This window comes from Pogonomyrmex barbatus, unplaced genomic scaffold (genome assembly GCF_055798465.1).
Source record: "Pogonomyrmex barbatus isolate J1 unplaced genomic scaffold, ASM5579846v1 scaffold13, whole genome shotgun sequence".
In the NCBI taxonomy this organism is placed as follows: Eukaryota; Metazoa; Arthropoda; class Insecta; order Hymenoptera; family Formicidae; genus Pogonomyrmex; species Pogonomyrmex barbatus.
Window position 1 is genome coordinate 5,019,032 of NW_028297109.1, and position 15,971 is coordinate 5,035,002.

The following is a 15,971-nucleotide window of genomic DNA, read 5'->3' on the forward strand; positions in this document are numbered from 1 at the left end:
AAACGTAACTCTGGAGCATAATACTTAAGATAATAGTATTTTATATTTCAGAAAGAATATATTTAGGTGATATGTTTGGGTAACACATTTAGAAGATATAGTTTATTTCACGACATAGATACAACATCGTGCATAATATATAGCAGTTTTTCCTAAGTTTAAACGTTTCGTCGCAACAATTAATTTGCATGACGTTACAAATTGTTGACGAATACAATCTTATCTATACTGCATTAATCAAGTATGCAGTGTCGTCAATAATTCAAAATCCGAAGAAAAATAAATATAGTAATTCTAACTATATATAGTAATTCTACTATACATGCTGTAGGATGTAAATTCATTGATCAACAATGAGTCAAAAATTATATCTCTGAAAATGTTAAAAATAATATATCTCATTTCTTATATTCTTATTGCGCTAATGGCGGGCAGCTAACAATTCGAAATTATCCAAGTACTATTTGTACATTTTTGCGTATATATAACAGTGTAGTGTGTGATATACAGCGCTCGGTAATTATATGTATATTTTAATCAACCTCTGCATTAAATGGCTATTCAAATATTAAATGATATTAAACATCAACACAATTTTATCGTGATTCTGAAGTTAAAATAAAATTTAAAAAATTATATATATATATATATATATATATATATATATATGTATATATATATACAGTTAATATTCTTGATTATAATTAATAATATATCTATTTATCCCAGAATAAAAGCTCATCAAAATATACAAAACATAAAAAACATATCAATGTAGATTATAATTACAGATTACGATGTTATGGACAGATAATTGATGAGAGCTTTTGTATCTCTCATATCGTCGCATTTTAGTTTCGTTCAACGGTTTAATTTTTTGGTATAATATTAAATGAACCGAGTTTCATTCATGTGGTCGTTTAAAAAAGTGTCATTAGCGATATTATTCTGTTGCTTTTCAACAAGAGCTACTCTATCCGTCATACTCTATACTAGTAGACATCATACACTTCGGAACGATTTTAAATAAATGATTTTAAACGAATAATTTATATATATATTTTTTTCTTACATTACTACTCTAGCTCGAGTAAACCGTAATGTATACACTCATCATTGTACTTTTGAAATTTTACCATTTTCATTTTTGCATCATGCATTAATCGCTATCTAATAAGCCAATCCTAAACGTAACATCGCGAATGCTAATCAGCGTCCGAATGAAAATCGTTAAGCGCACCGCGATTCTTAAATGTGTTAACTACATTGAAAAAAATTGTAACATATGTTATCTCACACACAAACCTTTCGATTTTACTTCTGTTAAAACCACAAATCCGTAATTTTATTTTGACGCTTAAATAAACTCACACGAACACGAATAAGAGTTTGCACAAGACGTAATTTTCAATAATACCAGAATATAATCATCTGGTTTTTAAATCTCATAAAAACACGACGAACGCTATCTTATATGTCGAAAACAATTATGAGATTAATACTTGCATGACTTTCTCAAAAGTTAAATACACGAGTAGAGAAAGAGAGAGAGATAGAGAGAGAACTAGACAGGCAGATAGAGAGAGGGAGAGAGAAAAAGAATTAAATCTAAATACTTTTGTGGTCACAAGCCTTAAATTTTAGCAAAATTTTTTTTTTATGTTACGTGCAACTAACGCGCGACTCAGGTCAATTCTTTTCCTGCGAGTCGTACGTTCACTGTTGCAAAATTATGTTTTGAGGTAGACAGGTATATTCTCCAATAGCTTTTTATAGCTTCGAGTAACGCTAAACCGAAGAATAAACACTTTCATCGACGTAAAATACCGCATTAAGTTTTAATCCTATGCCTTAGTAGACCACAAATACAGTTCAGAATGTTTAACCTGTGAAACTCTTGTTAATAATTTCTCTCAATCTGATTTACTCCTCGATCCGTGCTACAACTGGAAATTATATTGACTAAGCGTTCCACCGGTTATATTAAAGAATTAGGTAAACGAAGAGTATCGAAATAAAAGACAGAAGCTGTTAGTCTAGCTTACAAAGCATCTGTTACGTGCAAAATATCAAAAATGCACAAATAATATCACTATTTGCTAATGACGCTAATAAACGTTTCGTTAACTGTCTCGTTACTGAATCCATGATAATTAAACGTATATGCCAAAATTGTGTGTATTAGGTTCGAGTAGCATATCAAATATAAGTTTTGCATGTTGCTAGGCTCCAATTTAGTCACGTGTTTCTGCATAAAAATGATTCTTTGTCCTATTATTTTTTCAGCGCTTGAACTTGGTATATCTTACTACATTAAATTTCATATGTATCAATCCTAAAATGTATCTTTAATACTATACATCAATGCGATTTTAACACTATAAGATACTGTAACAATACCGTGTTCCGTGTCTCGTTGTCAACGGAGGATATCGCCTTTAACAGCAAGCTGCACCGATGTAGATATATGTAAAGATATTATTTTATATCTTTGTGCTTCAGGTACTACATTTGTACCCATTTCTTACCTGAGCTGGAAAACGTTCAAAGTACAAAACAAGATATTTAAAAAAAAAAAAAAATATGGAAGAACGTTTTCCCTTCCCATATATTCTCAACACACCTATTTGTCCAAATTATAAACATTCAAAATTTGCATGATTAAATAAATAATAACAAATGTAAAGTTAAATTTTTTCAAATACACACAATGCAATAAACATGTGTAAGATTCGTTTCTCGTCGAGCAACAATAAAATTATCATGATATAAATTTATACAATACTGTGATCTTGATCATCGGCGCCTATTTTTACAGACGATTAATGACACCCGTTTTACGTTATCCGCGGCGCTGTTTAAATGATTAATCTCACGGTTTATACAAGGGGCGGATCCTTTTGTTCATCCATCTCTTCGACGGTTATATACAGGCCTTCCTCTTCGTATGTTGACTCGTGCTTCGCTAATACTTTCAGCAACGGACGCAGTTTCATCCACCATTGGTACGTCGGAATGCGATGTCTAGGAATTTTTATCGTGTTACATCACACATGTTGATAAAATTAATAAAAGGTCGTTTAAAGTGCAATGGGATGCCTACTCAAAATCAGTAACGTCGATAAGTTCCATGAATGGTGTATATCTGTATTGGCGTCTGACAATACCAAGCATTACTGCACTGTCTGCTGCCATAGTGAGCGTCTTGCCATCGGGGCTAGTGCATTTTCTCAGTTGATCGCTAAACCATTCCACTGCCTTAGCGCCCATTTTTGTTCCCAAGTTACGGTCGAAAGGCGTCGGCGAGCCACCTTGCTGCATGTGACCTAAAACAGAAAAAATATTTAGTAATAATAAAAATTCTTAATTAATTAATTAAAGATCAAATATAATTAGATGTTTGAAAACGCGAAAAATATGCGTACCAAGTATGTTCCTTCTACAACTGAATAATCCTTTTCCTTCCTCACTGAAAAGTCTGAACATAAACTCCGTGTTGTAATTTTCATTAGCATTCTCGTTTCTGATAATGAGACCTCTCTCGACGCCTTCCGACATCTTTGCAGCCATCGCGATAACATCATGATTCAGATCCTTAATGTTAAATTTCTCTTCATATATATACGCCGCGTCAGCACCGCCAGCTAGACCAGCGACTGTCGCCAAATATCCGCAAAAACCACCCATCGTCTCAATGATGAATACTCGACGTTTAGTACCTTGCGCCGATTGTCGAATGCGATCGCATATCTGACAGATAAAACGATAAGCTATTAAATCTCTAATTCTCAAGTTTAAACCTATAAATATCTCAAAACTCACCTCAGTAATTTCATTTAGAGCTGTATCACAGCCCAAGGAAAATTCAGTGCCTGGTACATTATTGCTAATAGTCGCAGGGATCATAGCGATAGGAATTCTGAATTCCTCGTATTTATCCCTCGCTTTGAAAAATGTGAGGCCGGTTTGATAACCCTAAGAACAAAAATATGTGCTTTTAACATTCTCTAAACTTCTCGATACAAATAGATTCGATACGCAAAGTTCAACGGATTCGTTACCTCAAATCCACCTATGATAAGCAATGCCTGTATTCCAAATTCCTTGAGTTTTTGAGCGATTTGGGATAACTGATCCTCCTGGGGCGGTGCGCGCTTCGTTCCTAGTTTTGCGCCACCCTCCGCGACCCAGCCAGTGACGGACGGCCAATCCATCAATTTCAATTTACCAGCAATGAGGCCCAGTACTCCGTCGTAAACACCGTATACCTATATAAAATCAATACCCGAATAAAATCAATAGAGGTCATTCCGCGTATTTCTCAATAAAGAAATATGCGGAACATCCAGAATATCTTGATATATATTATACCTTGTCACCTCGGTAGATACAATTCCTCACGAAGGAACGAACCGCCGCATTCATACCGCAAGACGGCGATCCTATATGCATGACCGCCAACGTGTAATGATCCTGTAATAAAACCGTAGATTACGAGACGAAAGCCGACACGGTGCGTCATGCAACGTGCACGGGAAGCTGAAAGATCGTTTTTTTTTTTTCTATGTATGACGTTGCACATTAAATAGCGCACAATGCTTTCGTTCCGTCCGCCTGCGGGATGATCGTGAAGTACGTGAAGTAAATGATATGTATTTCTAATACAAGGCACACATTCTCTACTCCAAAAGGGTTAACTCACTTGTCCGCATAAAGTGTATTGCTATGGGAGGAAAAAGGTGCTGTCGTTAGGGAGATTGTGTTCGTATTGATATTACGTATAAAATTTGAAAAGAATATATGCTTATAAGCTTTTAACAGATTTACCTTCGATAATGCGCGGCCACTAACTTCCTGAAGCAGTATTAAATAACATATGTAATAATTCACGTATCATTATTATTTTATATATTAGAGACCCAAAATATTCACTCGATATTATTTTCATCTACTTCGACAAGACTAATGGTAAATCAACGCGTAAAATATAAAGCAGAGCTTTTGGGTCGGAATAAACTTAGCTATTACGAAAAACAGATCGTACCCTGTTATCATCCAAATCCGGCGCTTTCAAACGAGTCAGCATTTTGTAAGTATCTAAGTTGCGTTCGAAGCCCCTAAAGGAAATAAATAGTACACATTTATTAATGTACTTGATACTTCGCATATTGGTATATAACGACGCGCTTATCGATTCACTCACTTTCCTCGAAGCTGAACAGCAAGATTCCAGTTTTTATCGGCCATTGCTTGCGCTACAGCTTTTGTACGACGAACACATTCCATAAGTGGTAATCTCACAGCTTGGTTACCGTCCAACGTAACGACACAGGCTTCCGTATCAGGTGTCGCCTCCATTAAAGCCATCACCGCTTCAGCTCCCATTCGGCAACCCTATAGTATACATTTATCACTCAAGAGTGTGACATGTATCATGTTTTATAATATTATATCTAGGAGTAAAGCAAGTTTATTGAAAGAGACCATAAAAAAATAAATAAAAAATATATATGCTTATTATATTTCATTTCAACATTAAAAAATATTAAAAATTATAAATTACAAAATCTTACCAGGACTCTATCAAAGGCAGAAGGATTGCCACCTCTTTGTACATGACCCAAAACGGTAACTCTTGTATCTTGCTGTAATTTTTCTACAACTACTTTGTGCACTTTGTCAGCAGTGATCGGATCGCCATTTCTGTCAACTGCCCCTTCGGCTACGATTATAATATTAAGCCGCTGACCAGTAAGTCTTTCCTGAAAGAAGAGTTGTATAATAATGAAATTGCACATCAAAGTTTAAATTTTGTTTAAATATCTAAAAGCGGGATGTGATAGAATAAAGAAATAGAGACAATAGCATGATACCGATGCATTGAGTAATTGGATAGATTAATGATTAATGAAAAGAAAATATTATATACAATCCTAAAAATAAGCAGTTTGATTTATATTAATAGCATTTTGCATATTTTTTTATGCAAATGTATTTGAAAATATGTTGCATACACACAAATATAATGTTATAAATTTAGTACAGCATGCACATTTTGATTTTATTAAATAATATCACTTTCTCCATTGAGAAAAAAGATAAGTATTTTTCAAAGCATATTGCAAATATTTTATCATTCAAAATAACCAAATCAAAGTAAGCAATTAAAATTATTGTAACAACTTGCGGTAATAAAAGAATCAAGTATGAATGACAAGAAGCGATGTGCTATTCATCTTGCAGGTTGAATAAATCAGAAAAAATAAATATACTTTTCTTAAAAAATTCAAAAAAAAAAATTATTATCGAACCTGCAACAATTTTTTGCACAGCTTGTTGGGCCAATCTTGCTCGGGTGGCCATTCTGGGATGAAAACATAATCAGCCTCACAACATATAGCTGCCACCAGAGCCAGATAACTGTAATGGTATATTGTAAACCTAACTAAAATTCTACTTCGATGCAAGATTCAAAAATATTGTAAAAATATTATATTAAAAATATTATATAAAATAATGGTGTACATCATGATCACGTATGATTATGAACTTGTAAGGTTGTTCTCGATCGAAAAATGTAAATAGAAATTAATATGTAGATTTTCAATATATTAACGGGACGAATGTTAAAAAGTGACAAAATTTTTCACATTTAAAATATAATCAATTTTAAGAAAGTTTTGCCGCATTGAAAAGTACAAAAATAAATGTTCGCATTTTTTCATATCTTTAAATTGAATGGCTTATTCTGAATGAACGTTAAATAATAATTTAAAAGTAACGACTGGTTGAGAAACGTGCCTGTCGCATAACTTGACATAGCTCGTCGATCCAGTCACCACTTGTCGGGGATTCAGGAATAAAGCAATAACTGGCATCCGTAGACAAACTTGACATTAATGTCAGGTATCTGAAAGGCTCTGTCATCTAATTATCTCCAATACCATAACGCTAAATTTATATATCTAGCTTTAATGTTAATTAATGCGCAATGATAAAATATAAGTACATTTTTCGTTCGCATTCCTCTTTACGTCGTTATTTAGAGGAATATACATTCAGGATGTCGTAAACGATCAAATATTAATTGAAAACACATTTAGCAACTAAAAAAAAAACTGGCAGATACATAAAACTCATTCCTCACGCTTAATTAAAGGTTAGTAAAAAAAATTAGCGATGCAGTCTATAAAGTTTTGGGAAAATCTATCAGACGTGCCTGCTCCAATTTTTTACATAATTTTTCAGGCCAGTCGACGGGAGGCGGACATTCCGGGAAGAAAACATAGTCTGCCTCCGCAGCTAAAGCGCCCACGATAGCCAGATACCTAACCGAAAGTCGCCCATTTATCTATGACACACTTTCAAGAGTCAACATCGGTTCGTCGCGATAACGAGATAATCCTGTGTCCTAATTTTGTGTCTTATTTACTTTTCTACATTCAGAAATTAAAGACAAGACGCGAAACCGTCTACCGATATAAACGTTGAGATTATCTCCTCGATAATCCACAACACTTACCCACAATGACGACCCATAACTTCCATTATGAACGTTCTCTGATGCGAATACGCCGTGCTAACTATAGCATCAATACTCTCAATGATACGATGCAACGCGGAATCGGTACCGATCGTCATATCCGTACCGCAGAAATCGTTATCAATGGAACCTACTAGACCGACAATGTGCAACTGCTTGTATTTCTCGCTCTGCTCGGCAGTTATGTCACCTAATAGAAAATAACGCATTAGTTATTCCTGCATGCGTGATGAATTATCGGGATAAAAATTCTCTTTTTACCAGACTCGACAAGCTCCTTCAGAAGCGTGGGCCACTCTTCTTTGAAGAGATTGGCCCCCGTAAGAGAACCGTCCCCGCCAATTACCACTAGATTGGTTATCCCCAGGTTAACCAGATTCTTAGCAGCTTTTCGACGACCGGGACGCTCCCTGAATTCTGAGCACCGGGCAGAGCCAATTACCGTACCACCCTGAGGAAGAATACGGTCGTTAATGATGCATGAACGAAGTGATGACGTAACCTTTTCAATTTTATAACGCATACCCTATGAATGATGCAAGACACGGACGACCATGTAGCTTCCTCGATATTTTTCTCGCCGTCCACCATGCCTTGATAGCCTTCCCGGATAAAATATACTCTGCACCCAAGATAGATGCCCATCCTTACAACTGCTCGTACAGCGGCATTCATTCCTGAAGGATGAAATATCGAAAATTAATAACGTCTACTTCAAAATATGTAGTAATATGACATTTATAATTTATAATAAATAATTTATAAAAAAATTTTTAATTTATAATATTAATTTAATTTCGAGATACCCTGAGAATCGCCTCCACTGGTGAACACGGCGATGCCTTTGCCTTTGTGGCTCCCAGGTCTTATAAATTTCTGAGCTGGCGTGTCTTCAGCCATGACTGTATCGCAGTATTCCTTGTAACTCTGTAATACAAAAATACAAGACTGATAAGAATTCTCTTTAAGTTTCTCTTATCTCACGTCAGACACGACGACAATGTGCTAATAATTTTTCCGCCGACATTGTTGTACAACACAGAAATATCGATTTACAATGAAAAAGCAGTGTCATAACTTTCTGTCTGTAAACCGTGGGAAACGCAGACTCCTGGCATATTCTTCCTCAAACGTGTCAAATTTTATCTCAAACGAAGAGCCAGTTGGTAGCTGTTCAATTGATTCAAAGGTGCGACAGAACATCTACTCAAAGATAATTTTCCAATTTATTATTTGCATAAATTTGCTACGTGAGAAAAGTGAAAAGAGACAGAATTGTGCTTTATTGACGAGCGCGAGCTTGCCTGCGGAAATAATCGAGACAGCTTTAAATTTTGCATACTGATCCTGCTCATTCTGTCAATGTTGACTTTCTTCAATACGTCAGCGGCGATAGACTTTTCTGAGGGATCTCTGGACGCTGTGTATCTCAGAGATCCAGTTTTACAGGAATCAATCCAACTTTTTTTTGAATTGACATCTTGTAATTCTGAAGTGTTTTCACGTATATCCGGAGCATCGTTCCGATCGCTATTGCTTTCTTCGTAATTATTCGAATAATTGGCTTTCGAGCAACGACATCGAGTCGCTCTGTGATCCTTAGACATCTTTAGCTGTGTTAGAATTTTTACATTAGTCCAAGATTTTAACCTTGCCTTGATCAATTCGAGATACATATATATCGTGACTGTTCTCCAAGTTCATTTCATAACAAAAAGAAACAAAATAATACACCGTGCATGTATCTTTCTTATGTTCATTTCTACCAATGTAAATTCATTTTAATTTCAATCTATTTTTTACCTTGTTTTAGATATACATGTTTTAGATTACATATTCATGGTCATTCACTCGGATTTGCTAAAAATCAGATGAATCATACTGCATAGGCATTTGAAATATATATACGAGTTTGTAAAAGATTTAGCCTTAGCATATCTAGCAAAAATCACGCAAAGTTATCTAATTACCTGAGATAATAGAGTTATAGATGTGCAGATTAAATGTTATAAATAAACTGTTAGCTGAAGTCCTGCTCGGTTTTTTTTTTTCGTAAATAATGAGCTGCAATATTGAGATATAAAAATGGCAAAAAAATATTCCTGCCTATGATTATATTAAAAACGTTAAAATTTTATGAGATACACATGTTTCTTTTCAGCAAATTTTAAATTTTAAATTAGTCTGTTTTTCGAAATAAATCTTTTAAAATGAATAATATTTATTTTTACCAATGTAGATCAAGTTTAATTTCACTTTATCTCTATCTTTTTCTGATTATTAGAGAAAGAGGCAAAACGTAAAGATATTAAAACTATTATACAGTGATAGGAATAGAAACAAGTGTTGACATTTCAATTAGTAGCAATGCAGAAAAAAGGCTGAAATGAATCACAATACGCTCGGATATTAAAGATAAGAAGCGTACAAAATATATCTCGGCGTGATGCCCTACACGAAAAAATCCAAATCAAAGCTCTATCGTAAATCTCATCGTTGTTGCGACACTGGCGGTAGCGTATTTTAAAATTAAATAAATGAAACGTGCGACGAACGAATCTGGCTACGTTTCAAAATGCGAAGAAGAGCATCAACAATGCGCGAAGTTATCGCCAGCCGGAGAGCTTTTTCTGTCGTGTCGCGTGACGAGACGATCCAATTTATGCGTTCAACAACAGAGAGAGAGAGAGAGAGAGAGAGAGAGAGAGAGAGAGAGAGAGAGAGAGAGAGAAAAGATAGATAAAATAAAGCTCACAATCTCCCGTGGAAAAAATGTAGGATCGTGGAATTTGGAACAAATCTCTCTCACTCCGATCTTTCGTTTACAAGTTTCCACTCTACAACACGCGACGACTGATAAGCCGTGCATATCGCGTGGACGATGCAATTGTGTCATCGCGAGATACACACAGGCTTGCGACGGATATAAACAGATGCTGCGATGAAAATTAGATTTTCATTAACCTTCTTATTAGAGTATCAAGGATAGATCACTGGACGCTTAACTACGATACGCACGACAATTCTGTATTTCCTTTATGCTGTTGTTTGTCAAATTGTTTTTCGCCTGTATTAACTAATAAGAATAGCATCCGTGAGCGTCATGTGAAAGCCATCGTTTTTCCGCAGCGAGTAATCGTGTCTGCCTACTTGCCTGCCTAACGAGAGGTTAACCTAAAAGCGTCTTCGGCCACCTAAAAAGAGATCAGCTAGCAAATAAATGTCATTCGCAAACTTTTGACGGCTTGATGGAAAAGAAATCACACTCGGACGTGACTCGAAGCAGTTTCGAAGCGAGTCGACGAGACCGCGTTTTGGCCGATCAATTGACAGTCGCGTGCAGGTGTCAGGCGTCGCGACGACGAGAACGAGGACGAGGACGACGACGGCGACGAGCGTCGGTGCACCGCACGTTCGAAAATCGACGATTAATGCTCGCGTTTCCTCGACGGTTCGACTCACCAGAGAAACGCGACTGACGACGACGACGACGACGACGTTCCTCCGTTGCCGACGTCCCTCCAACACACATCTACCGCCACGGCCACGTCCGGCCGACTGAAGGTGACCTTTGGGCTGGCTTGCGCGCCACCCCCACCGCCACCGCTGCCGCCGTCGTTCAGACCAATCGCCGCGTTCGAATAATCGCGAGCGAATCGCACGCGAGGTGGAAGATTCGAAATATAAAACGATCTGAAGTAAGCCGCGAAGCGAGGCGACTTTACCCACGCGAACATTTTCGAAACAATAGGTTCTTTTTTTTTTTTTTTGTTTGAATTTTCTTGGATCCTTCTGATTAGAAAATAGGTTTGCTTCTAAGATAAAATTATCAAGATAAAAACTCCAATTTACCAAAATAAAAAAGGAGAATTTTATTTTTTAGGTCTTATTTTTTAGGTTTTTGATAAGAAATTATTGTGGGAATAATTACGATTTTTGAATCATTCGAAAGAACTTATAATTGAAGAGTTTCGAATTATATAAAAATTTCGCGAAAATAATGGGAGAAGAATCGATATTTATTGCTAGTTATATTTCTATTTTAATATTGGTATATTTTGTTTAAAATGTTTGTTTGTTGTAATTGTATTTATTATAATAGTGATATCAAAATAAGATGCAAACGATAAATTTAACCGCTGAATATTATGAAAATTGATTAAAACGGAATAAAAGGTAAGAAAAGCAAATGACTTCACATGATAAAATAAATCTGTCTCTACTATATACATTAGTATCTTTTTCATTCTGTTATTTATTAAAGAGAGAGATAACAAACCTACCTGATGATGCTGATAACAATCCATTTTCGCAAATTAGAGCGAAGTAACATCGAAAACTGGAAAATTGGAACGATTCGATTCGAAAGAACAATTAAAATATGTCCATTCATGCAAATCTTAAAAACAATCGCATTTTCACTGTCATTATTAAAAATAATATAACTCTCGCGAATAAATTTATAATTTTATCGATTATTCGCGTAGGACGCCACTTCGATCGTCGAAGTTTCTCTTCGAAGAATTCGGCTTCTACGTGACGAGAGGAACGTACGGTGGAGCTTAAATACACGCGTTCCTTCCAGGACGAACCGTAACGATCGACTGCGAACGACGTGATGCAACGATGCGATGAGAAGCGAGTCTCTCATGTGTGATTTTACGGAGCAAAGTCTATAGCAGGTACAAAGACCTGCGTTATTTACAAAAGCGCAACAATGTTTGTCTTCCTCAGAATCTGCGAGATTACTCGCAATCGAGACGCTGCAAATATTGCATGTTCCAATTTGCATGTTACATTTTGATTACAAATCATTATGAGAAAGCCATTGATTTGTCAAATTTAACTTTGATACTCCAATTTCTATTCTATTATACTCTGTGCATCTTTGAAATATCAAATAATTTGGAAAAAAAAAAAAAATATGAAATGTCGAGGACACATATAATTTTCTCTATATGATTGTTTTTTAATTTAAAAAAAAAATGCTATTTTTAATGCTAGAAATACCAAGCAATCATTCCTGATCATTTTCATTTATTTAAATTAATATTTCTGGTATCAAAAATGAGATTTTAATATTTTCTGCATATATATTCGCATTTTATAAATATAAAAAAAGTAATAAAAAAATAAAAGATGAAAAGTTAAAAAAATCATATCAATTTAAAAAATAAAAATAGAAATGAACAAAAACTTGGCACTTCCGGTGGTAAAAGATTTGATCTAAATCGATTTGATCTAAATCGATTTGATCTAAATCTTGCTGTATCTAAAAACATTTAATTACGAGCATTGCGAACGATAAAATACTTGATTTCATTTTGTAAAAATGCAGCAAACATTAGCATCGGATATGTAAGACACTTATTTTTCGTCGTTTGCGTTCGAACAATTTCGAAGTTTGCATGCTTCAGTGCATCACAAATAATCGGAAACTTACGGAGGTAAATTGTCCTCGCGTTTGACGATGCGGCGATTGATTGTGGGTGAAATGATTGCGCCGATTTCGTCGCTTTTACAGCTTTATTTACAAACACCACCCCGCCAAATATCAGCGTCGTCTTGCTTCTTTGTTAATCCATTTAACGTGTATTATATTCGATTTAAACGGCATTGATCTATATGAAGGAGGGGCGGGGGAGCGGGTGAGGGGATGAGGTTTCGGGGAACGACAGCTAAAAACAGGCTACAATCGTAGAAGAGCAAAACCGAGGAAAAATCTTCGTTCTAGCATGATTTCGCGCGGCGACAAAATCGAGGGCTGCGTCCTCGATCGAAAGATTACGAGAAAAAAGATCTCCTCATCGACAGATCGTACGGAACAGTCGAGCGATCGAGAAATTTAACTCGATACGGAAAAGGATTAGTCTCTCTCTCTTTGCGCTTGCTCGATGAGAACTAAAGGCGAATTGATGCAATATTGCGTCAAACGTGAAATCTGACGCAATCCATCAAAATGCACGACACAGCGCAATCTGATGTAAAAAAAAAATTCCTATGAATGAACTTGTACAAATGTGAACATGTCTGTTAAGAGTCATTGAGTACAAATAGCTTTATTAAAGATGTGTGTAAGTTTTCATATATCCGTGCAAATGAAAATTGTATCAAATTTTCTCTTCCTCGTTGATCGATTCTTATGATAGACCAATTTGAATCGTGTTTAATTTATTATCTTTTTCTAATTCTTAGAATTAAAAACAGATAAAAAGTTAAATTGATTTACATTGGTAAAAATGAATATAAAGCTAAGGACGTTTCTGTAATTGCGCGAGTAAGAGAAGAAAGAAAAAAAGATCCTTAGTTTCGGATTTGATCGAAGTCGAAATCATTCGGAGATTGAAGTAGCAACCCCTTCGGGTTTTGCCGCCCCGGTGTGTCCCTAGGAATGTCTACCGCGGGAGAGGCTCGTCTACCGCACGAAAATGGTATTCTACATCTAACGTGGAGACTCTCAACCCCGTCCTGGACGCGACGAGAGAGGGGGTGCCTCTCGCTCCGAGATTTTTCAGTCTTCAGTGCCGAATTCTGGGATCGTCGACCCACCGGGTTGAGATTCGTCTGGATCTATACGTCTATCTAGTCTCGCGACAAAGCGACTGCGTGGAGCGGCCGCGCGCGATTTGGAATTTTTTTCTTTTTCTGTTTTTTTTTTTCCCCTCCTCTTTATCCGCAAGTTATTTCCTCTTCGCCACCGCGCGCGCGCGCGCGCGCGCGAGACACTTCGCGCCCTGTCACTCGCGTTAAGTGGTTGATTCGCTACTCTCTCATTAGCAAAAACCGTATCTCGTACTTCGTATCGGCTACACGTATAAATTGTGCAAAAAATTTAGCATGATTAATCGTAGGTAGGCCTTTCTTGTCGGAAAAGGCACGCGTACATATACATGTATGTATCTCGCGTCATATTTTTATGTCTCCCTATATCTCCTTTTAAGTGTGTGTGTGTGTGTGTGTATAATATATATAATATATGTCTGTATATATGTATACATACTGCATAAATTGTGTATACAAGTACATATGTAGATACACCATCGACAAGAAAAAAGGGGAGAGCGGGCAGAGGAGGGCAGAATAGAATAGAGCGAAGGGGGATTGTGAAAGGGTAGGGAATATACATCTAGCACAATGATACTCGTAACAACAATCATAATAATAAATATTCGTTTGCGCGTTTTAAGTACATGAAAAAATCTCCGTAGCTCTCCTGCGTGTTCTTCATCTCTCGATATTGCTAGACTTCGACTGTGCCGAATGAGATACATCGTATCTTTACGCAGATATTCTCTCGTCAGATTCTACTTTCTCCTTCTCTCTTTCTCGCTTTTTGTTCGCGGCTAGCGTTACAACTGCAATTTCTGTCATCGCCCGAGCTGCCGCGAAAAAAATCCTGTTTGTCGATTGATAAATCATGACTAATAAAAAAAAAAGCGGCAGAATATTGATTGTGTAAAATAATTTTGTGGAATCGACATAAATTTGTAAGACTTTGTGATGCAAGATTAAATATACGCATACGCTTCTAGGAAATGCACGTAGCGAGCGTGATAACGCTGACCTCCAATATACAAGTTTCGATGTGTAATCATGTTATAAAATGATATTCACGAGACGTTATGTCTTTCCAGCGTTTACTCGGATTATTTGATTATTCGCGGATTATGATCTCCTAGTAAGCGTGAAATGCTGAGTCACCGCTTCAAAGTGTCGCGAATCGTGGATTCCGAATTCAAGGAGATAGTCATTCCGATCCAATGAGACATCTTGTTGATAAGCGATTGCAGGAATCCTTTAGAACGACTCGCGACGAAGTCCGCATGTTATGTAAGCTTGGCTTTTGTCCCGACATCGTGGAACATCATCGAGCGCAAATGCCTCCGCCGGCACGTTGGCAAATCGTCGTAATATCGTCGCAAAGCAAGACACAAACCGTGGGTTATGGTTTTTTTTTTCTCAGACATTTTATCAGAATTTATTATTTCGTGTAAACGTTTATAATAATTATAATTTACAATTACGATGGGCTGATGATAAATACAAATAGAACAACGTAATTTGGGACGGGGAAGAAGGGTAGAATAGGAGGGAGAAAGGGGAAGAAAAGATGGAGAAAAAGTTTCACGTGAGCGGATAAACCGATAGATGGATTGATGGATGGATATGGCTTTTCGCATGAAGAAGAACGGGATGAGGATATGAAAGGATAAGCCTTGTAATTTCGCGTGACCGAACTCGTCGTTACAGAATGAGAGGCACGCCGTCGCTGCTTTCCTCGCGATCGCCAACGTATTTGCCCTACATACGGATTGCTCTCAAAGCACATGTAATTCGAAATGATCGATTAAGAAAAAGAAGGAGACCCGGATGATGGATCGAAGAAATTGTGTTAAGAAGCTGTTGAATAATGATGATATGATGCTGA

At 36.4% G+C, this 15,971-nt stretch overlaps 1 protein-coding gene across 7 annotated transcripts; it reads right to left on the reverse strand.

Moving 5' to 3' along the window:
- Positions 1 to 74: 74 nt before the first annotated feature.
- Positions 75 to 15,481, reverse strand: Pfk (ATP-dependent 6-phosphofructokinase). 7 transcript variants are annotated; one of them, XM_089072079.1, is made up of 17 exons: positions 12,987 to 15,481; positions 8,350 to 8,470; positions 8,069 to 8,220; positions 7,805 to 7,994; positions 7,523 to 7,733; positions 6,312 to 6,420; positions 5,574 to 5,762; positions 5,204 to 5,394; positions 5,045 to 5,117; positions 4,828 to 4,854; positions 4,703 to 4,723; positions 4,372 to 4,473; positions 4,062 to 4,268; positions 3,823 to 3,975; positions 3,426 to 3,750; positions 3,104 to 3,326; positions 75 to 3,024 (listed from the first exon to the last, which is right to left on the reverse strand). In XM_089072079.1, exons 2-17 carry the CDS (start codon positions 8,441 to 8,443, stop codon positions 2,880 to 2,882), a joined length of 2,412 nt encoding a protein of 803 aa, XP_088928205.1. In that variant the 5' UTR covers positions 8,444 to 8,470; positions 12,987 to 15,481; the 3' UTR covers positions 75 to 2,879. The 7 variants fall into 7 exon arrangements, with proteins under 7 accessions (XP_088928205.1, XP_088928208.1, XP_088928207.1 ...); XM_089072082.1 differs by lacking the exon at positions 12,987 to 15,481 and adding an exon at positions 11,006 to 11,208; XM_089072081.1 differs by lacking the exon at positions 12,987 to 15,481 and adding an exon at positions 10,779 to 10,984.
- Positions 15,482 to 15,971: the final 490 nt, after the last annotated feature.